The 23860-nt window shown below is 38.3% G+C and overlaps 3 protein-coding genes across 4 annotated transcripts; 2 read left to right on the top strand and 1 right to left on the bottom strand.

Moving 5' to 3' along the window:
• Positions 1 to 1264: 1264 nt before the first annotated feature.
• golga7ba (golgin A7 family, member Ba) lies at positions 1265 to 6287 on the top strand. Its single transcript, XM_041984053.1, has 5 exons — positions 1265 to 1335; positions 2424 to 2549; positions 4694 to 4846; positions 4955 to 5056; positions 5151 to 6287. The coding sequence occupies exons 1-5, from the start codon at positions 1324 to 1326 to the stop codon at positions 5232 to 5234; spliced, it is 477 nt and encodes a 158-aa protein (XP_041839987.1). The 5' UTR covers positions 1265 to 1323; the 3' UTR covers positions 5235 to 6287.
• Positions 6288 to 9197: 2910 nt separating this feature from the next.
• Positions 9198 to 14458, bottom strand: crtac1a (cartilage acidic protein 1a). 2 transcript variants are annotated; one of them, XM_041984190.1, is made up of 14 exons: positions 14362 to 14458; positions 13741 to 13939; positions 13443 to 13639; positions 13210 to 13346; positions 12946 to 13102; positions 12727 to 12861; positions 12024 to 12160; positions 11807 to 11943; positions 11604 to 11686; positions 11399 to 11499; positions 11139 to 11307; positions 9737 to 9882; positions 9513 to 9552; positions 9198 to 9425 (listed from the first exon to the last, which is right to left on the bottom strand). In XM_041984190.1, exons 2-14 carry the CDS (start codon positions 13935 to 13937, stop codon positions 9418 to 9420), a joined length of 1644 nt encoding a protein of 547 aa, XP_041840124.1. In that variant the 5' UTR covers positions 13938 to 13939; positions 14362 to 14458; the 3' UTR covers positions 9198 to 9417. The 2 variants fall into 2 exon arrangements, with proteins under 2 accessions (XP_041840124.1, XP_041840123.1); XM_041984189.1 differs by having other exon boundaries at positions 13741 to 13948; positions 14364 to 14458.
• Positions 14459 to 14693: 235 nt separating this feature from the next.
• On the top strand, positions 14694 to 20871 carry r3hcc1l (R3H domain and coiled-coil containing 1-like). Its single transcript, XM_041984116.1, has 7 exons — positions 14694 to 14812; positions 15166 to 15645; positions 16842 to 17032; positions 17556 to 17626; positions 18014 to 18109; positions 18342 to 18482; positions 19819 to 20871. The coding sequence occupies exons 2-7, from the start codon at positions 15172 to 15174 to the stop codon at positions 19869 to 19871; spliced, it is 1026 nt and encodes a 341-aa protein (XP_041840050.1). The 5' UTR covers positions 14694 to 14812; positions 15166 to 15171; the 3' UTR covers positions 19872 to 20871.
• The last annotated feature ends 2989 nt before the right edge of the window (positions 20872 to 23860 follow it).

Below are 23860 nucleotides of genomic sequence, written 5' to 3'. Positions count from 1 at the left end.
GCTCATACCCATTACATATGAAAAATCAGTCATTAGAACAAGAAACAAGTCTATGTCTGCACCAACAGTCCAAACAGACAAAAGAACACAAGACTGGAACAAGAAATGTTTAACATAAAAAATAAGAATCACAAAAATGATAATATACAAAATATGATTAAAAGAATTTTGTCGGAAGTCAGTATCCCAATGGTTTGAGGATTAAAAGCCTTATTTGTTTTACTCCCAGGACTGTAGCAGCGACTGGAAGCCATCATCACAAACTCATCAGCCATAATCTGATGGGGTTTCTTGATGATAGTGTTTGCCTCCTTATTTATTTATTTATTTTTTTTTAAACCTGAGACTCCGAGTGAATTCAGATCTCTCAGTTTGACTCTGATTAACTGGACAGATTCTTACAATATTCTTCAGGCTGTTCCCGTCCTTAATAGAGAGCCCATAAAACCAAGACATCAAAGAACAATGAACAATGAAAAATTCATAAAACAATTATCTGTTGACTTCTTTTTACCACAGACTCTGTGTTCACATATAATTTCTATTTAGAGGCAAACACAGTACCCAGATCTTTATAGGACTCAACAACCAGGATGATTTCACGCTTACTTTGTGTTCATTGCGTTGTTGGAAATCAATGATCTTATGTTTTGTTCTTTTGGTGTCAATGTCCAGACAGTTATCACACCAGCCAACAAGTTCATCCAAAGCAGGACACTGATCAGACTCAACCAAAGGGCCTTGCTCAGGGAACTGAAGTGGTTCACTTCTTTTGGCACACCAGGGACTACTCCCCTTTATATTGACCACTTTATTATTAGATTTTTAAAATACATTGTTCCCAAAGAATACAATAAACTAGAAAGGTTTCTTCATCTTTTTTTCATAAAAAGCAACGAATGTTTTTCAGATGTGAATAACCTCTGCAGGTCAGCAGCAACACGTGCCTCTAAAGCATTAATAATCCCCCTTTCCTCTGACATTGTATGTTAACACACTTGCATGCTACAGATCAGTTAAATGTTAAAGTGTCTCCTCTTATGAGTGGCCACATGATGATCAGGACATTTAAAGAGGGTTTTTCCTATAAATATACATTTCTTTATTCAGACACCACTACACCACTGTTTGCCGTGTTGGTTTAACATGTTTACTGCAATGAATGAATTAATCCAAACTCACTTTGAGCTTTTAGAAAAGCTGTGCTGTCATTAGCCCCGCCCCCTCCTGCTCATCCAACCCCTCCACCCCCTCCCTCTTCTTGTCCCACTAAAGCGATTTCAGTCCAGGAAGCGTCTCTTCCCCACGGCCACGGATGGCAACATGGCGACAGAGGTAAGCCCAGCACTCCTATACCCTTATATTTCTCACTCAGGTTTCATGTATCAGAATAAACGGTACAATAAGAGTTTATTTTAAAAAATTAAAGAAGAAGAAAGAAAAAAACAAAAAAAAAACAAAAAACTGGTGCGCGTGCAATTAAATGCGGTCAATGAGGGCATCGAGCTAGTGCCACACAGGTTCAGTGTGCCTCTCTGATGAAAATGGACTGACTGTCCTACATTATCACAGCAATGTCATCAGGGCTGTTCATTTTTCTCACTCTAACAAGAAAAAAAGAGAGAAAATAAGTCAATAAATGGAGGATTTTGAAAGTCATCTGCGCGTCATGGAAACAGAAATTTGACAGAAACAGCAAATCAGCGTCCAGCTCCCCCCCTTTTCATCCCTGCTATGTTAAGCTGTTTTGGTGAAAGCAGATCTGTTTTTGTCTGTTGAACGTTAATCCGCCGACAGGCCACCGTATGACCACTGATGTTACACAGTCACGCGGAGGAAACCCGTTCAGTACCATGGACAGAAGCCACGCCATCCAGACCCCCCACCGCTACTTCACCTCTGTACTCATTTGTCTGTTACATGTCGATGCACGAAAATGACTTAATTAGCGTACACTTTGATATGGTCAAGAACAGCAACAGCGCATGGCTGTCAGTTACAATGTGTGGACGGCCTCTGTCAGTCTACCGCATCATGTTTCCCTTCATCGATCTGTTGTGAGCTGCAGTGAAATGTTAGTTCGTTCCTGCAAGCCATTCCTCCCTGTAAGACCAGAAGAAAAGAGGGGGGAATCATCTGTGAGTATGTGTGGATAAGATACTATATCCAGTACTGGGCTCGGCTCCAGCAGTCAACAAGGCAGAAATGATTGCAGACACTGAGCCAAAGGGTGATTGATCACCTTCTGTCTGCTCCTACTCCATCATCCTACACCTCCAAATCAGCTGCTGTGTGTACACATTACAAATGAACAGGAGCCCAGAGAGCTTCACAGAGGGATGGAGATCTCTCTGGGGACTCATTAAAGAGATACTGTTTTAAACCTTACTGTGCTATTTGCTTGTCTGTTTTGTCCTCCTCAGTTTCATAATCTGCAGGAGCTGAGGCACAGTGCATCTCTGGCCAACAAAGTATTCATCCAGAGAGACTACAGTGAAGGGACGGCGTGCAAGTTTCAGACAAAGTTTCCTTCTGAGCTTGAGAGCAGGGTGAGCTTAAAATGCTAATGGTCTGTCTGCTGTGTTGTGTCGAAAAATGTGCTTTTCCAAGGGGGGGGCTTAGTGGATATAAAGAAAATAAAGCTTTGTGGAAACAATGTTTCCCTTGACACTTGAACATAGGTCTTTTATTGCTGAATTACATGTTAACGCTGGACCTAACAGGGTGAACAAGGGAAGGTGGAGAGTGAGCAGAAGAGAGAGGGAAGAGTGAAGAGAAAAAAATTAGACAAAGGTACAGAAGGTAGAAAGCTTTAGCAACAACTGTACAACCAAAACAGATAAAAACAGACAGCCGGCTGCTATACCTGTAAAGAAACTTAGCAGAAAACATCTTATAGCCTCTGTAACAAAACAAAGCAGAGAATCATCAGGAGCACCCATAGAAGAACAGAAACAACACCAGCAATGAATATATAAACACATGACTGTAGCTAGTGTCAATATAAATATAAGGAAAGAGTTGTGTTTGATGATGGGTGCAAATGCAACAGCCCCCTTCAAAGATCAGAGACAGACAAAGAGGGCCCCAATTCTTTTCTTAAATGTCCTTTAATCCTACCTCTATAAGCACAACTCTTTCAAGTTCACAAGCCAATCTTTTAGACATGAACCTGAAGTTAGAAGAAGCTTACACTGCTCTTCTAGAGAGGTACCACAAATGGAAAACCTTTATCTGAAAACAGATGTAACAACGTTTGATTTTCACAGTTTACAGAATGAGCCAGTTGATTTGCTTGATGATGATTCATTCTGACCTGAACCTTTCAGGCCTTTTCATCCAACATCTGTGCCTGACCTCTTTAAAGTCTCACAAATACACTTCTAAACCCTGTGGAAAGCCTTTTTAGAAGAGCTGAAGTTGTTATAGCTGTAAATGGTGGGCTAACTTCATATTAAACCATAAAGAATAAAAAAGGGATTCAATTTCATGTGCAAGTAAAGACAGCTGTCCCAGTGCCTTTTGGTAATATAGTGTATTCATGTTCCAAGCTAAAGTTATTTCAAGCACAGCCTCTTATTGGTGCCTAGCAACAACCTTTGGCTAATCAAAATCCAACACTTAATATTTTCCACAATGTGAAAGAGCATTTCAAATCCACAAATCTTTATTGAAATGCCACTAAAGCTGTTACAAAAATCCTTTGGATAATATATCAAGTGTCAAAAAAGAGCTTTTATTCTTTTGACATTTATACACCTACATTAAGTTAAGAGACAGTAACGAGGGACTGCAGTTCATGGAGTAGGGGTGGGTGGGGTAGGGAAAGTGCGCATACACTTTATTTGTACGGTATATGTGTGTGGGTGTGTTTGTGTGTGAAAGAGATTATAATGAGGTGGGTGTTTTTAATTGTTTTGTTATATACTTTTGTGTGTGAAGGCTTGTTTTATTTTAATATACAAAAAATGTCTCTATAGAGAAAAGCACTTTGTGTTGCTTGCTGCATGTTAAGTGCTTTATAAAACTGATTTGATATAAAACAGTTATAGTGTTTAGATATGTTACACAAGGAGTCTGCAGCAGCATCTGTCCTACTGTAATTAATACTGTATGCACAGCATTTTATACAATGTGATTGTTTTACTTTACTAAAAAAAAAAAAAAAAAAAAAAAAAAAAAAAAAAAAAAATTACTACTACTACAATATTGAATTTCCCTTTGGGATTAATAAAGTATTTTTCATTCATTCATTCATTTAAAGCTTTATGGCATGTTTTGTCCCCAGCCTATAAAATTATGTAACGTGATCACTAGAAATATAACTATATATATATGGACTTGTTTTAAATTAGTCTTTTAGATGTTGACTCTGGCATCACAACGATGATGCAGGACTTAGATAAATTATTAGAGCAAACAGCTTACGCAAACATAAAGGTGTTCATTGCAAAAATAGTTCAAATATGTGTGTTATGAAGCTAAGGGTGTGTTTGAGTGTGCACAACTCTGTTCAGCCAGCTTTGATAAATAAGAAAACAGCATTAATCTCAGTATTACTATCAATGAAGGTAATATTAAATAGGATCATTTGTAAGAACCATACTATCGCCAGTACTCTTGATTTATGACTTGCTTCTGCTGATTTTCATTTACCTATTTGTGGGGATTTTGTGTCCTTTTGTGTCTCCAGATTGAGCGGACACTGTTTGAGGACACCGTGAAGACGCTGAATAACTACTATGCAGAGGCAGAAAAGATAGGAGGGCAGTCTTACCTGGAGGGCTGTCTGGCCTGTGCCACAGCATATCTTATCTTCCTCTGCATGGAGACGCGTTACGAGAAGGTCAGACTGTTCATCTTCAGCTCCATGCATTTTGAAGATCCAGGACATATAAGCATAACTTGGATTCCTTCTACTTTCTTAATTTAATTTGTCCTCCCTTTGTGTCAGGTGTTGAAGAAGATCGGCAAGTACATTCAGGAGCAAAATGAGAAGATCTACGCTCCAAGAGGTCTGCTCATCACGGACCCCATAGAGAGGGGAATGCGTGTTGTATCCTTCATCATTTTCTGCATTTGCATTTATGTTTTCTGTGTAATTCACTGCACTCCATCAAAAATTACTGGTCCTTAACTGCAGTTTTCAGATTGAGATATCCATCTATGAAGACAGGGGTTCCAGCGGGTCCAGCTCAGGCAGCAGCTCTGTGTCCGGCAGCACTGCTCGATGACCTGATACTTTATTAACCAACCCCTCTTGGTTGAGAACTTTGGACAAAAACACTCATTTTCCAGCAGCCCACACACCCCGGACGCTATGCTCACACAAGGATCCACCAGCTTTTTAAGATTTTTTTTTTACTTGTTCTTTTTTCCTCCTGACCTGTCATAGAAAGTTTTTACAATAGATGCTTCAAACATGCACTTTAGTGGTTTGTTGTCATGTCATGTACAAGCCATCAATGTACAGCAGGAGTTTCTACATACTGCTAGAAATACTTTGTGTGATCATGCTGTTCTTTCTTTCCCTTTTTCTTTGATGTTAAAGAGAGAGGGAAGGAAGGAGGGGTGCTTCATCAAACCTCATACCTCAACTAATGTAGCTGTACCACACGGTCCAGATCACAACAGAGTCCTGATCAACCAGGAGACATGACTGAACTCATTCTTGTCAATACTGCACATTAGACACTGGCATATTATCATGTTATTAATTGTGCCGGCTTTTAGAGAATGAAGATGTATCTGAGGGCCACACATCAGTTAACCTGCCAACAGTCCAGATTGACACTGTTAATCACCTCATTCTCTTTCACCTCTGCTGTAAATCACACTGTCAGCAACAGATGAATGTTATCAAACCCACTCATGTTTATAATGTAGCAGATCTTCCATCCTTAAAGCCTGTATTTTATTTGTTAGATATGCAGACACCTGCACCTCTAAGTACCAACCTCTTGGGTTTCACTAAGCGAGACCAACATTTCCTAAATTGTGATTATGCAAAGACTCACTGTGCATTAAATGCAGCAGTGAGTAGAGAAAGGATGGGTCAAAAGTCTTCCCGAATCATGGCTGTAGTGTTTCTGAAATACGCCAACCCTTCCTTGATTCATGGATAAACTTCCAAAGAACAGTAACTGCCAAAAACTGGCTTGCAAATGTGAATGTGATGTTTATTTTAGTGACATTTATGTGCAAGAACAAATTTTCATACTGCTTGTTTGATACCTTGACGATAAGGTATGTACTGTACAACAGTGTCAAATAAACAGTTTCATGTCCGCTTTTGTTATTTATTATTCAGCTACTTGATTAAAAAGGGATTTCTATTTGCAGTTTGACTTGTTGCAAAAAAAAGCCCCGTATATGTCATCCAGGTAGCCTGTTGGAAAATACTAGAAACTTCCTCTTTCAAAGATGGTCTGATTTCAACATATTGGGTTTAAACTTTTCTGTCTAAATCCTTCTTCATTTTATGTGTTCACATTCAAAACTGATGGTCTGGTTCTTTTTAAATGTGTTTGAATGCTTTGATACTTGGCCTGATGCATCCCAGTGAAGAAGCCAATATTAAAGCTGCTCTGACTGCTATTGTCAGATAATTTAATGTAATGTGACGGGGATTAATGTACTCTGTGGTTTCCGTGAGCTCTTTTGGTTTGTGATATTAGTGTTTGGGTACAGCATTGGGGTCAACAGGGGTTGAACCGACATGAACGTTGTGCATGCTTCTATTTTCTGATATTTGACAGCATGGCATAAATTTTCACTGCTATGGAGATGATACTCAGCTATACTAATCCATGTGGCGCGATCAAGCCAATCAGTTGGTCAGATTACAGGGATGTCTTAAAGGTGTAGTGTTTAATAAAATCAAAGCCGTGAGTCCACATACGGAGAAACTGCTATATTTTTACCACCCTTTTTATTACGGTGTCGCTGTCTAAACAAACAATTCTGTGGGAAGTGAGAACCTTCTGAGCTTTAAGCTGCCGTTCTCTTCTTTTTTTAACCATTTGGGATAAGTAACGCCTTAAAAAGAGCACAGAAGAAGACAGTACACATAAACACCACTTTGAAGTAGTTACCTGTAGTGCAGTCATCACTGCACCTGAGGCCACTGGATTCACTGGCAGAGAAAAATTTATGTCTCAAAGAATTTGGGCCCCTTCAGCCACTGTCTAAACACAACTGTACTAAGCATTTAAAGTAAATTCTATGTTAATATTCACCACTAGGTGTCAGTCATGTTTTCAATTCTTACACATTTTCCCTTTAAAGACATTAATGACTGAATTTTCCCCTAAATTTAAACAAGACGTAGGTTGTTGTCTTTGGACTTGAAGAAAACAGGAAAAACTCTGCTATGTTGTGTAATAACTCTGAATGGCATTATCTTACAGTTCTATAATAAGGAACCTTGGAGTAATTTTTAACCAAGTTCTGTCCTTTGACTTACCTATGAACAGGTTTCTATGATTGCCCTTTTTAACCAACATAATATTGTCAAAATTAGGAACATCCTGTCACAGATGCAATCCATTCATTTGGATTAGAATTCGACTACAATGAATGTGATTTAACTGGATTTTGTCTGTAAAAGTGCCTTGAGATGACTTTGGTAATAATTGGCGCTATATAAATACAGCTGAATTGTAATGAACCAAGATTTATAGCCTCACATGTTAGCAATGTTGTAAAAAAAAAAAGAAAAAAGAAAGAAAGCAGTTAACAAAGTTACTAAAACAAGATCACTACAGAGAAAAGGTGAGGCTGAGTGACATTGTTAAAGCCCTGCTACTGAACTTTGGCAAACTATCACACTTTGGTGCCTGAGAACGAATTTCAGCACCTATCTTGCATCCTGGCTCTACTCTGAGCTTTCTCCAGCCAGTAAAACACATGCTTGCTTGTCACTTTTTCATTTCTAAATGGATCATTTAAAAGTTATCTACATACACCAACTCAAACATAACAATTTTGGGTGCTGAAATGTCTGATCAGAACACCTCCTGTTTCTATAAGCTGAACCTCCTGCCAGAACTAGCCAACAGATCACATCTATTGTAACATGTTTCAGCCAGGTCTTCTTATCAAGAAGCAAAAACCTGTATATTCATGCAATTTAACAAGAAACATTTTTATTTGCACTAGAACTTTTTTTATTATTATTATTTTAGCACTCGAATAAAATTTCTGATTTCAATCAGCTTTAATATGGTAACTAAACATGTGATTTCAGTGTTTTACACAGATTCTTGGTTAAATTGCACCTTCATTCATCACTTGATAGTTTTGTCCAAGTTTGTGTAACGGCAACTTTGTAGATTTTATTGAACTGTTTCTATACACATTTTTATGTAACCATGAGATGTTTATTCCATGTGTTTTACAATGCAAAACATTCTTTCATCAGAGAAGAGAAAAAACAGAAAGAAACTGAATTAATAAAATAAATAACATTAACTCCTGGTGCATGCAAGTTTATCGTGGCACTGACATGGCCAACATTACAGGATATTTCATAAACATGTGACGATTTACACTCACTGCATGCAGTCTTCGCTCAATGCTGTAACAAACTGTGTTAACAGAATGTCCATCATATTTGTATTAGAGCCACCTGACTGGTTATCCACTTTATCTCAGTTTGCACCTCGCTGTGCAGCCAACCCCTCAAAGCAAATAGAAAACCTGCAGGCAGCGAGATGTCAAGATTATTTGCCACTATTAGTCCTTTCAGCTGAAGTTTGGTCCAGGTGTGTGATGCTAGATTGAAGCTCCATCATCATTACCATGAAGACAACTTTCACCCCAGTTCTGCCAGTGCAAACAGCACCAAAACACACAACATGTAAAATGTGTTATAACAGGAGGCTTCAAATGTGGACGCCGAAGACCGAATGCCATAGTAAAATGGACTCAACGCTGCATGGATGGAGGGAGATAAAAGGAGAACAAGAGAAATGGTGGATGAAACAGAGACAGGACAAAACCAGGAAAGGCAGATGAGGTGCACTTCGGGTAATAAAGGAACTTTGTATGTATAATTAGCACCAAAACTTGTTTTAAGCATGGGCCTTTTCAGCTTCCGTACTTAATGCAAAATATAGGGTAGCATAAAAATAAAGCCCAGAGTCCACAAGACTGATACAATACTTGCATCAAAATGATAATCTGACTCAGTTAGCTCATTGATATGAAGAACTTTATTAATCCAGTTTATTTAAGCCAGTAGAAATGAAATGTCAAAAAAAATGAAAACAATAAAACTACTCATAGAGTAAAAACAGAAAACAAGAAAGCTCCCTCTTTCAAAGCGCAAATAGAAAAAAAAACATTCAAAGCCAAGTCCTCTGTCGCATTGTTGCTTACCACAGCAACTCTTTATGGCATTTCATGCGATTTTCCTCAAATACCTGTTGAAACGTAAAAATAAACTTAAAATAAAACAAATACATTTTAATCTTCTGTAGTTTTATTCGTCATTGTGTAAACAGGTTTACCTGCACAGCGGCCATTCTTGACAGTAAAGCCATCACCACACTGAAAAAGAAGAGAAGAAAAGATTGGTATTCAAGCCAAATGTATTAAGATCAGTTTTTAAATGAAGATTACAATGTAGTAGAAAAAGAGGGATAAGAACTGGAATGTGTTGCTTCAGTTCTTTCACTTACAGAGATCACAACACACATGCTCATAATTCATGCGGTGAGTCTGTGCTGTGTACCTGTGTGTCACTGGCAAGCACAGACATTTCCCCATCTCTGGGATAGGCCACGTCCACCACGGAGTTCATGTCAGCAGCCTCAAGAGCTCGAGTGAGGGTAGTACCATCTGGCCAGGAGACCTCCAGCACCTTCACACTGTCAGTTCCTGGGAAACATGGGTATGAAATGAATGAATGAATTAATGAATGAATGAATGAATATTCAACTGTTTTCTACTGATAACAGCTTATCTTCTAAGCTGCCTTATAACTCTGACTCCACACATTATTTTCCATTTGCTTGATATTTAAATCAACAACTAAACAATTTTCCTCCAACTTGTGTTGATGGCACACAGACATTTAATATGTTCATTTCTGGAACCACCATTCCCCTGTAGCACACTGAGCCTGAGAAACTGCACTTCAAAACTTCTCTTTTTCCAGCCCGAGGCATTACATGACAGCTGTGTTTTGCTTTATGGCACCAGTACTGTGACACATGCCAGCAACTGTAGAAAGCAACACACTGGCTGTTTTGAATGTTGAATTAGACTTCACTTGGGGGTGCCAAAGTCAGAACAAATGAGATTAAATGTGACTGTGATTACATAACAGTTATATAATCGTATTTCCTTTCCTTAGCTAGACATTTGATTTTAATGAATTAGCTTATATAAACTATTATTATGTATAATTATTATAAATTGGACTAATGTCAATCATGTAATGTATTAGTCTTAATTAGATTATATTTGGACAACAAAGAATTGTAGTGAACTGAACTTTCTATAAAAGTGCCTTTGTACTGAACTATGTCATAAACTGGTGCAATACAATTTAATTGAATTTAACTAAATTAAACAAGTGTAGGACAATGTTTGGAGTTAGTAGGTATTCTACTAGCTGGTCACTGTGGGCTTTGTTGTTACGATTTAGGTTGATTTGGAAAATAACATGTAGCTGCAGAATTGACACAGACTCAACTGTTTAATTTATTCCTTATAAGCCATTCAGAGTCAAAATGGGCCCAGTGTTCAGAATCACTATTATCATATAATCAGATGACTGGAACACTACAGCTAATTCGCCCAAACTTATATCTACAGATGAGGAGGTCCTGCTGTTAGCTCTGCTTTGCTGCAAATGTCACGTTACAACACAATACAATAGCAGCCCAGAAAGGACAAACTGAACACTGAGTCTAGAGCAAGTGATGTAAGGTTTTAGTAGCTATTACATTTTCAGCAAGAAAACAAAGTGAACTTATTAAACATAGTAGTAAACTGTTAGCACGCATCAGCCTATACAAATAAAACAATGTGCATAATGTGTTTTATTCACAACAAGAAAATGTGGTAATGCACACTGATGTTAAGAGAGATGAGTCCCATCAGCATTTTTAACACATAAAAGGACATACCCAAACCAAAGTGGGCAACGGGCTCCATCTCACACAGGTACCCAGAGCCTCCATCAATGATGCGAGTGAGAGCTCCACTCTGATTGGTGAAGGCTGTTACCTTGGCACCACGAGCAAATGCACCAAACTGGGTACGAGGAATGACCCGCAGCCAGTTGTTGGACGAGCCCTGACATCAAGAATGATGAGTGAGCTTGTTGGGAATCAGAGCCAAATTACTATTAACACACATACATACAGACACATGCTCAAACACACACCTGTGTGACCTTGAAGACAGAGATTGGCTGTTGGGCGCTCTCCCCATGTGCCAGCAGCAGGTCCAGCTGTCCATCTCCATCGAAGTCTGTTACAGTACCACCTGTCCAAAAAACACACAGAGTGCTTTCATTGCAACGATCCACAGATCACTGAATCATAGTTTTATTATTTGACCTATGTTTCTGAGAGAAGCCGATAATTTACCTGTTCCTCTTCCTTGTGGCTCAGCAGCATCTCCCACATTAAGCTCCTGAATTAGAGGGTCTGTATTGGTTCTCCTTGACACCCTGCAAACAAACACAAACTTCTATAGGGATCTGATAATGCCAACACTTACTGCCATTTACATGTTTACTGATCAAAACATCTTATCTGGGCTTGAATTCACACAATGACTAAAAGATAACCTGAACAGCCTGTTAGGGGCATTTCCTCTGTAGGCAATATTGTTAAAGAACACTTCCAGCTGCTGGTCATTGTCAAAATCAGCAGCGATGACAGTGCGGATAGGTGAGGGTTCAGCAAATCTCTGAGAAGCAATATCCTGCAAAAGACAGCATTAAACTGTCAAGTCATGCATCATCAAAACCTTTCAAGTAAACAAACTAGTTTTCTTTTTCTTACCCGGAATTTGGAGTCGTCGGTCTGCAGGTAAAGTCTGTGAGGCCCATTCCAGTTGCCATAGACGATATCTGTCTTTCCATCACCGTTAAAGTCAGCAAGCGCTACTCCTCTGCCATGCTGGTTGAGGTCCTCAACACCTTTGGAATTGACATCATGACAACATTGGACTCTTTTTTTTAAATAAAACTCAGTAATGAAAGACTAATGCCTTCATATAACTTGAAGCTCAGATACCCTGCCACTGTGTGTTGACATAATTCTTCAAGTTGTGGTTTTTGTATCTCGTAATCATTGTGATATTGTCACATAACCAATAAAAACTGTTATAACTTAAGCAACCCAGATGCCTGAACAGGCAAACATAAGAGTTGTACCATCCTTGTGGTACTTAAATGATCCCATTTTACATCAGATTTGTTTCTAATATCATTAGAAATGAAAGAAAGAAAGACCATGACCATTCTGATTCTTCTACTTCCACATGGCCTTGTATAATTGAACTTTGGAGATCTAAGACTTTTTTCATAGGAAAATTAAAATTTGCACTATGGTTAGAAGAGCTGACCCAGCATTGGATGGTCAGAGCTACATGATCATTTTTTATAAACACTAATGAGATCAAATTACTACAAAATGCAGTAACAAAGTTATTCTTTACACCTATTACACACAGTTTTATTTTCTTTGCCTATTTCTTTCTCACCTGCCTGTCGTGCCATGTCTGTAAAAGTCCCATCTCCTTTGTTCTTGAACAGAAAGTTGGGCCCATTTTCATTGTCGCAGAACACATCAGACCTCATCTGGTTCAGGATTGGTCCAACAACCACACCACGGCCACCTGAACAACATCAAAACCATGAAGGCATCTGTTCCTCATGATAAATTCATAAACAGTATCTTTTAGTACTGCTGAACTCCTGACCTGTGAACTTGTTGACCCCGGCTTCAGCAGCTACATCAGACAGAGCGATGATTCCCTTGGACAGATCACTGGCAGACTCATCCATTTCAAGGAGAACATGGGGGCCAACCCTGCCCTGGGCATAGTTGGCTACGTAGATGGCATAGCGACCTGTTCCCTACAAAACAGCAAGAAGTTTCGTTGAAGGAACACTAAACCTCATACAGCAAATAGAAATGGATGACATTCAAAGAGTCAGAATATTAGTAAAATATGTTTATGGACCTTTCTGTCGATACATGCAACTGAACGTCCTGCCATATGATTAGCAACACCACGACGTATATTTAGTTCATCACTTAGCAGATCTTCATAGCGACCATTACGGAACTTGAAGAGTTTGTCTGAATAGGTGGCTCTCCCTGCAGAAAATTTCACATTTTAAGAGAAACAAATCAATCAGACATCCAATTTTATAAAAGAAAAGCCTGATAATGGTGCTGCCACTGTATATTTACCAGAATAAGCATTGTTTGTATTGAGGAAATAAATCTCCTCACGTCCATCTCCATCCACATCACAGGCAGTAACTCCAATCGCATTTCCTCCTCGGTCCCTCAGTGCATAGTATGGTGAAGTTCTGTCATCAATAGCAATGTTTACCAGCTTGTTTTGGGTGCTGTCATACTTTAGCACCAGGTTGGGCCCATTGTACCTGGGAGGGAACATCACACGTGTTTATTATTCCACACAGCTTTGCATTAGATAAGTAAAAAGAATAAAAGATAAGACTTGTGATCAAAATCATACACTAACCCTGCCACCACCACATCCAAGTTACCGTCACCATCCACATCTGTCACAGCCATGCCATAGTTGAGCTGTGTAGGGTTGTTAGTGTTGTCAGGTGGAAGCATTGTCTGTGTTATGACCTTGAGCATAGGCTCAGAGTTCTGGGCATCAGACTGATGCCAAAGTGTGACAAGGAGGAGCAGCAAGCCTGAACTCCACATTACTGCAACCGGACAGAGCCAAGAACAAAACTGGTTAATGCATTCGACTCAAAATGCAGTTTAAAGTTGAAAGTAGAATAAAAATCTGAGAATAAGCATCATGTTATAATTTAAAACACGCAGTGTAATTTTATTCAAAAATAATTTTCCAGTTTTAGGATAGAAATGTCTAATTTCTTAATAGCTTGAATGGCAGAAAATTCAGCAGTATGTGTACATAACGTCCTTATTAATGCTCTATTACAAATTGCGTTTTCTTCATTTGAATTTTGCTACAAAAAAAAAAAAAAAACCCCAAAAGTGATGCGAGACACAAGCTGTACATTTCTCTTCAAAGTCACGTTTAGACATTAAAAAGCTTAACCATCATTGCTTATTACGCAGTCATCTGCAAGAATTCAACTCCTCCATAAAACCCGCTTACCGTGATAGTGAATAAAGATGCAACTGATCTGATCTCCCTACGATGAACTCAGTATTCACTGCGCTGATAATTTGCTTTCCACCTTACACAACTACTATTTTACAATTTATGAAACAGCTTGTGTAATGTGGGGAATTCTGACCAATCAGCGAACATCTGTCTGAATAATTACAATATTGGCCAATGGGTGACCTGTATGTATAAAGAGACGTCCACGAGACCCTGTTACCCCTTCTGGTTGTTAGTATCGAAAGAGATTACATCAGTTAAACATAAATAACAACAATAGTATGTTAACATATTAGTATATGAGAAACATAGAGCTACAGAAGCACCTTTTTCAGAAAAAAAATCTTCATGAAATAAACACTATTTCCCACAATGCTGTGCGTCGACAGATGCTTGCGTCAGTGGCGCGACGAAAATCTGTTGTTAAACAAACCGGACAAGGGTAAGCTGAAAACCTATTTAACTAAAGTTGTTTTTTTCAATGGAATTACATTAATATGATTAAATTGAACGATTATGTATTTTAAATGGGTATTTGTGTTCGTGATAAACGACCACTACAGACTCAATTAGAGAATATCATCAGTTATTTAACTGTAGCTAGTGATTCATATATTGTATTCAGTTAGTCGACCCTCCTTCTGAGAAATAATCACATACAAAGTAAAAATTTAATGATTAAAGATTGTTATTAATTGATGCCGTTAAGGACTCGTTTTAAATCTTGTCAATTTAAACATGTGTCGTAAAAGTGATGCATCCACTTTTCGTTTTATCCAAATGTTTTGCTAATAGTTAACCATGGAGGTAGAACAGCCAAAGGAAGACTGCAGCCAGACCCAGCCAACACCTACACCTCTCTCTCAGCCAAAGAGGCCAAGTCAGGCTTTGTACGTCCCCAAACAACGACAAACAACGAGCTCTAGAGCCAAAGCTCAGACTCAGGGAGAAGATAAACCAAGACCCAGGCCTCGGTACACAGACAAGGCACGAAAGAACGCTAAAAACAGGAAGCACAAGGCTGAAGAAGCAGATAAGGAAGCGCCTGCTGGAGGAGGAGATGAAGGTGATGCACAGAACCAAGATGTGAAGGATGAGCGATTAAAGGGTGCAGAAGGGGTGGTTAATGGACAGGCCAGTGTAAACAAATTTGAAGTCGAAGCTTCCTCACAGGTGGATGGAGCGTCCCCTCAGGAAGAAAATGAGGAGGAAGAGAGTTGGGACACCTTGTTCAATGATGATGGAGACTGTTTGGATCCACATCTGCTTGAAGAGGTGAGAGCTTAATCTGAATTGTGCTATCAGTGAATCTTTGTCAACGAGCATACTCAAACAGAGCTCCCTAAAATTATTTATGAGCCTTGCTGCATCATAAAGTGATTTACACAAACTTTAAATACATTCAATAACAACAATCAGCCCCTTCATAATTAGACCTTCTCTGTAATACAGGTAGTTATGGTAAAATAGGAAAATAAATCCCAGTCTGAGGCTCTGCATTATGGATAGCATTGTGACTCTGTTATGTTATATTGCTGACAGAACCAGTTTACATTTGTACAGGTGACAGTGAACAGACTTTAATGACAATGAGGTCAAGGTGACAAAAAACAAACAAACAAAAAAAAAACAAAACAAAAAACAAAACAGGTTGAGTTTACATAAATGCAGGTCCCTCCTCTCAGCTGGAGCTCTAACTCTGTCAGTTTGAAACATGGCAGGACAAGACAGGCAGCAGCTGGTCCTGTTTTACTAAACATGGAGCCCCTTTGGGCAGTACGAACCCTGAAACTGAGAATACACACATTCCCGGTATTTTCCCGGTATATAGAAAGTGACTCTCTAATTTCATAACACAAGTACTTAGTTTTTTACACCATCTGCAGATACATTAATATGTTTATTGTTTCTATTACTTAACATGTAAATACATGCATTTAAAAAAACAAGCAAACTATGCAGTAGTTTGTATGTTAACTAAAATTACTGTGTAATAAACAGGTTTCTATTTAATGTCATCACAGAGATGCTTATGTATCCAGGTGCCAGTAAGTAGTGCTTATACTAGTTTGCTGGCAAGGCTCCAAAGTAGAGCTGCCATGGCCAAAAAATATTAATAAAATAGTACAATATTTTGAATTGGGATTACAAGTTTTGCCAAAAGCAAGGAAGATTGTACATTCCAGTCAAAAAGGGGGCTGTCTGGAGTCTCACGAGTCTCAAATAGAGTAAAGTATCTGCAGCCATTGCATGTCTGGAAATGAAAAAATCCGATCTTGTGTCATAAGACAAGATTTTGTTTTTAATTGCTAGTTGTGTGCAAACTAGTCATGTTTGCAAGCAAGAACCCCAATTATACAACACCAGACGAAGGCAAGGTATGATTGTAATTAAAGTTCAAAGACCCTCATCCCTTTTTTTCTTTTGTCATTACTTGGCTCTCCCAATCTCTTATTGCTCCACCTCTCCAGCTGGCTGTGAAGGAGGGTAGAAAGAAGAGGTCGGTCCAGGACCCCAGGTTTGATTACTACAATATGGACAGAGATGACGAAGATGAGGACATTGACCTCACAGAGGATGAGATTTCTCATATTGTGGAGATCTACGACTTTCCTGCTGATTTTAAGACGGAAGATCTTCTCAAGTTGTTTCAATGCTACCAGTATGTATGCAGAAACCAGTCACGCTTTCTTCTAAAATCATTCAGCTGTTCTTTGTTAACAATTTAGGGATTTAGGAATTGTTTTGTAGCATAAAAGTGACAAAAAGTTCAACATTTTAAACAGCCTTACAGGCTCTAGCCAATCAAATCCCATGAATCATAGCACTGCTAATTTTTGTTTCAGCTTTATTTGTAATGCACAACACAGCTGAGCATTGATGCATCTTCTACATGAGATACATCCTGCATTCATTTAATCTCTAATCGCAGACTTCTCTCACCTTACATAGGTAAAAAAAAAAAAAATAAAAAAAAAAAAAAATCAGCTGAACCAGAAGATGCAGCTACATTCATTAAACCCAACAGATGGGGTCACATCTGTCTGTCATCTAATTTGCACCCAGTTAATTTTCCATTTTTCAGTTACTTTTATAGCTTTCAGAGGGTTTACTCCAAAATGTAGTCCTGTTATTCCTAATAATGCTTCCTACTGACTTTAGGTAACTGCTGACTGTGTTTTTAGGCAGAGAGACTTTGACATCAAGTGGATTGATGACACACACGCCCTCGGCCTCTTTTCCAGCCCCATAGCAGGTCAGTGAAGCTTTACCTCAGATTTGACACAAATGTAATTAGAATACATTTTTTTTCCCTAAACTGAGATTTTTAGTAGCAAAAAAAAGAAGTAGCAATGTAAAAAAAACAACAAAGTTAACAAAGTTAACAATATATACAAGGACTAACAGTGTACTGTGTAGTTAATGGTTGTTTGGACAAATAAATGTAACATATCTATTCATATATATATATATATATATATATATATATATATATATATATATATATATATATATATATATATATACAAAATTGATTGGATATTAATCACTGAGGGTTATTTTTTTTCTTACAGATGTGTGTTTTGCTTTTAGAATCATAGAAATAGAAACATTATGGAATTTATTTCTGTTTCATTCTCAGCTCGTGAAGCTCTAAGATCCAAACATCCTCTCATGAAGTTAAGACCTCTCTCCAAATCTTCCTCTGCAACGAAGGCCAAAGCTCGTAGCTGCTCAGGTACAAGTGCACTCATCTGTCTCTTATCTAGTTAAAAAACAGTTAAAAGGTAAAAAAAAAAAGAAGCTCTTAAAAATTATTTCACAAGTACAATTTATTGGTTACTTTTTTAACACTCCTGTGAGTAATTTAATTATCCAAAGTGACAAAAGCTTCACTGTTCTGTACCTTGCAAAAGCAAATAGTGATATAATTAGCATCCTTATTTATTCTGTCTTCCTCTTGTCCACAGAGTACCTCCTGCCGGCTAAAGAGAGACCTCAGACGAGTGCAGCGCTGGCTCGGAAGCTGGTCATCGGTGCCCTTGGTGTAAAAAGCAACCTGACAAAGGAGCAGCGGGAAGCCGAGAGGAAGAAACTCCAGGAGGCAAAAGGTATATTATACACAGTCTCATTATGCTCTGCTTGTGATTGTGGTGTCTTGTTCAGGGGAAGAAAATGTTTCTTATTCTCAGGGTCTTCTTTTTCTTCTCGGATCACCAGCTGTGGTCCTCTAGTTTCTAACAAATCCTTATTTTAGGTGAGCTGCAGCTGAAACGTGTGACTTTCAAGCAGAGTGTCCAGTCAAGTTGAAAACAGTCCTGAAATAAGAAATGAAGGAAATACTGTCCAAAAACACTCCTGGTGTTTGCATCACTAGTTTTCTACCACAAGTGGGAGCTGTTTGTATTTCTTTCTTGAAGAAGGTTGCATCTTGATGCCAACTGAAGTCTGTCCATTGCTGAGCACATCACAGCAGGTCTATAATCAGTACAGCCGTCATTTCCCTTCACAGAGGGAACATAAGTATATAGGCACAGAAAACCACAACTGATGTCCACTGAAGAGCCAGTCCAGGAAGTCACGGCCTTCACAAACTAAAAAAAGCTTCTTTGTTAGCATAGGCACATTGCTGGACTCTTTATGGGAGATCCCTACATGCACAGTTAATGTAAGTGCAGAAGTTCCTTGCGTGCTGAAGTTTTCCTGGAATAGATGTGTCATCCCAAGATCCATTAGCCAGCTGGCTCTTTAGTCTGCTACAAATCTTCATGCAGAGATACAAACTTAAAAAAGGCATTTGTCGTCCTTTATGTAAGTTGCCACAATATCCTAGGATCTTAATGAAATATCTGTGGCGTTATCTGATAAAAATACTAAAAGATTACCATAATACATCTCCTTTTTCTGCCATGTCTTTACACCTCTGTTCATAGCAGACAGTTTTAATGGGTGGGGTGAGCCACTCATCTTTGTCTTTAGCGAAATGGGCTACTTTTTAGATAGGTGTACAGATATAGGCAAATATTTTATCCTCAAGTTACACCCAGTAATTTTTGAAGCATCTTTTATTGTTTGGAAGAATATACAGTACAACATGAGAGCTCACACGACCACACACCAGCCTGAAATATAAATATAAATATACATATAAATATACATATAAATGAGAGCTAGAAAATTCCAACAAGAAATCAGATCAAATGGCAAAGTACTCGGAGAGCATTATCACAGTTCTGAACATCCTTGTTTTACACTCAGGCGTTCACAAACAAAGACAACGGTTGTGTCTTTTCAGCTGGTAGTCGCTTCAGGCAACCTCATCTTTTCTCAAGCACATTTTCTTTTGTAATGTCTCTTTGAAATTATTGAATCGACTTCAGTAAATGATGCTCCTGTAAGCATTTTTATTTATTTCTGTGTTGAATTTTTGTGTGATTTTTCTTTTAGAGCAAAAACGTCTGGCAGCCAAGCAGAGGGAAGATGCTTGGGAGGGGAAGTGAATGCACTTTTTTTCCCCTGTAAGACTATGTGATGCAGAAGAGGCTCAAACTGGCCATGTCTTACTTCTACTAGAATTTAATAAATGGATCATCTTTTTTTTTTTTTTAGAATTTTTTTTATTTATTTAGTTTTTGTCTTCTTATTGTCACCACTGCCTCACCACGTTTTGCTCAGTATCCTGCAGAACTGCACTGTATCCCATCTTCCCACCACTGTTCCTTCTCCTGTACTAAACCGGTTCAGCAGCCCTGCTCATTCATGATTCTAACTTCATAAAAATCCTTTGTAACACTGAGCCTCATCATTTTCAGATGTATTTGCTCCAAGTATTTTCTGTACTGATCCAAAGCCTCGTTTGACTTTAAATTGATTCCTTTGAATGTTTTTACAGAAAAGCCATGATGATGCAGAGCGTAACTTTATTCTGTATAAAGATGTTGTAGAGATTTAGTTCAGTTTCAGTGTTTGATTACAATGTTTTCACTTTCAGATAACTACAGGGTTTGCAGTCTATTACTAGTTTTAATGCTTTATGTCAGTCGGTGTGTAGCATTTTAACTATTTTTTGAGCATCTAGTATAGTTCTTGTCTTGAAATCAAATTTTTCTGTTAATACATAAAAGCTTATAGTGTGTTGTCATTGAGATTTTGATGTATTCTGAGTCAAAATTATTAACAGGAATGCATTTATTTAGAGAAACAGACTGTTATTGTTGTCTGAACTAGTTAATATCCCTTGACTGTAACAGTGCTGTAATGATCAGTGTGTGTGCTCACAAATTGTTGGAGCTGCCTGCTCCAGCAATTGTTTGCGTTCTTTTCAGGTGATATATTCGCAATTAAAAACAGTTTCACATCTTTTCAAAACTCCCCGCAGAGCACTGCAGTCCGTTTTTGTTGCTCTGTCGTTTGAATATCGTGGATATTAAAAAAAACTTTTATGAGATTGAATTAGTCTGTTGAGCAAATGTTTCAGTTCTAAGCAGAAGTTGGTGAATACTCGGTACAATAAAGTTTCAGCTCCTGTTTTGGTAATTTGGTGTGTATATATATATACTTTTTGCCTGAGAAAAGGCTGCAGCTTCATTCCTGCAGGGTTGAGATTTTGGATGTAAAGTCTTCTAATTCAGTCAAAGCTGTAATAGTTGAACTTCCTCTGATGCCCTCTTACATCTCAGGTTTAGGAAAGCTGTTTTCTTTTTTTGTGGCAGCTGCAGGCAGTCGGGTCCTCTGTGGCTTTGCACACCTAACCTCAGACCAAGTGGCACTGCGACTCATTGACCTCCTTAGCCGGTAATCCCACCACACTCAGCCAGCTTATAATAAGAGCTGCAAATGTGTCATTTGCTTTCAGGAGCCTTGGTATCAAACTAAAGTTTGTTAAATTTGGCCTTGTTAGCTTCTGACTGACACAGAAAATGTTAACACAGAGGTACGACAGGTTGTAACCAGTGAACTGAGTTGAATTTAAATCTACTACTAAACATCAAATGAACTCAAAAGCTGCTTTTGTAACTTCAGTTTTTTAGCTGAAGAGTGAACTCCTCCGTAGCTGTGCCATTTAGCTCTCAGTGGGCTAATTGATAAGAAAACTTTTAAAATGAGTGGTTCTGAGTAAACACTCATGTATTCATATTTATTCACTGAGTCCCTGTTTATAAAGATGTTTTTCTATAGAAGAATCAGTTATTTCATTAATGTGTGAACAGCACAGAATATAATAAAAATGGTTAAAACATGCACATGACAGCATTAGCTTCTATGTTTTTGTATGTAATAATGGAAACAAACGTAGCTCAATAAGGAGGGTGGATGTGCAGAGATGGAGGCTTGTCTAGTGTTGGGATGAGGTAAAGATGAGGAGAAAGTGTTGCATCATGCAGGACTAACATGAGGGAGAGAATCTTTATTAATGAACTTGTGCATAAGCTTCATGACAAAAACATGAGCTATAAAGATTTCAGCTGTATCCAACAGTTGTATACTCCATTTTATTTACTGATGTTGCAGCATTTGTTTAATTTACTCAGTAGAAATTACACAGTGATCATTTTTAAATAAATGTAAATTATCTAAAATGGGTAATTACTCATTCCAAGACAAAGAAAGTGATCAGATCACGTGATTTGACTAATATTTGAATAATATTCATATTACATTCTTGTAACTTTTTTAAAATTATGATAATCACAAACTCTTTTAATGCTTATAACTGATGAGTAAACACTACACGGTACATTTAAGTGTTATTATTTAAGACTGGTTTAATGTAGCTACCAGCCCTCTATTGGTCTCATGCACACATGGCCTCCTCTGTCGTAACCTACTCACTGAGGTTCATTGTGGAAGAGCTGCAAATGTAGACAAATGTTCACAGCTGACCTCCCTGTGTGTTCTTGTCCCTGCTGCAGCTGAGCTGCATGCAGAGCCTGTAGCTGCTCTTTACCATCATCGTGTGAGATCTAAGCCCTGCCCATAATCTCATGCTTTACTGTGGCTTCTGGAGGAGCTGATGTACCACAGAGCAGCCTGCTGGGAGCCTCATACACAATCATTAGATTAACAACACAAACACAAACCACTACTGAGCAAGTGGTGGTTCCGAGTGCCAACTGTGCTTAGACACGCCGCACAGAAACACTGGATGTTGTGGAGCAAATGAAGCATGAGGCACGGTCCAAATCAAGGAATTATGTCCCCCCACAACAAAGAGCTCCAGTAAAGGTGGTGGGGAATGGTGTGTATCCTAGCAAAAAACAGTGACAGTCATCACCACCCAAGAAAAAGTTTGTTTGCTAACATTTTCATTAATAATAATAGATCATTTCTTCAGAGAAAGAGCAAAAGTATAATAATAATAATAACAACAACAACAACAATAATAATAATAACAATAACAATAACAATAATAATCTGACAAAAGTAATAATAAATAAAATTCTATTAAATTTAACCAATAAAAGTCAGTTGAAAGTCATTGCTTTTCAACCACGCTTCAACAGAATTATAAAAAAAAAACCAAACAAACAAACAAACAAACAAACGAACAAAAAAAAAAACTCATGAAACAGGTCTGGACAAAAATGATGGTACCCCTAGAAAAGACTGAAAATAATGTGACCAAAGGGACATGTTAATCCAAGATGTGTCCACTAATTAGCATCACAGGTGTCTACAATCTTGTAATCAGTTAGTGGGCCTAGATATAGGGCTACAGGTAGTCACTGTGCTGTTTGGTGACATGTTGTGTACCACACTCAACATGGACCAGAGGAAGCAAAGGAAAGAGTTGTCTCAGGAGATTAAAAAGAAAATTATAGACAAGCATGTTAAAGGTGAAGGCTATAAGACCATCTCCAAGCAGTTTGATGTTCCTGTGACTACAGTTGCACATATTATTCAGAAATTTAAGATCCATGGGACTGTAGCCAACCTCCCTGGACGTGGTTGCAGGAGGACAATTGATGACAAATCAAAGAGACGGATATTATGAACGGTAACATAGAAATGTGCTGGCCAGTGTCAGACAGCTTGGTCTCAGTCGCAGGTCATGGGTCTTGCAACAGGACAATGACCCAAAACACAGCTAAAAACACCCAAGAATGGCTAAGACGAAAACATTGGACTATTCTAAAGTGGCCTTCTATGAGCCCTGACCTAAATCCTATTAAGCATCTTTGGAAGGAGCTGAAACATGCCGTCTGGAAAAGGCTCCCTTCAAACCTGAGACAAATGGAGCAGTTTGTTTATGAGGAGTGGGCCAAAATACCTGCTGAGGTGCAGAAGTCTCTTTGACAATTACAGGAATTGTTTGATTGCAGTGATTGCCTCAAAAGGTTATGCAACAAAATATTAAGTTAAGGGTGCCACCATTTTTGTCCAGACCTGTTTCATGAGTTTGTTTTTTTTAAATAATTCTGTTGAAGCATGGTTGAAAAGCAATGTCTGACTTTCATTGGTTAAATTTCATAGAATTTTTATTTATTAT

Source organism: Melanotaenia boesemani, chromosome 4, assembly GCF_017639745.1.
Source record: "Melanotaenia boesemani isolate fMelBoe1 chromosome 4, fMelBoe1.pri, whole genome shotgun sequence".
Lineage (NCBI taxonomy): Eukaryota > Metazoa > Chordata > Actinopteri > Atheriniformes > Melanotaeniidae > Melanotaenia > Melanotaenia boesemani.
The sequence above is the reverse complement of the archived record's forward strand: the minus strand, read 5'-3'. Positions and strand labels throughout refer to the sequence as shown.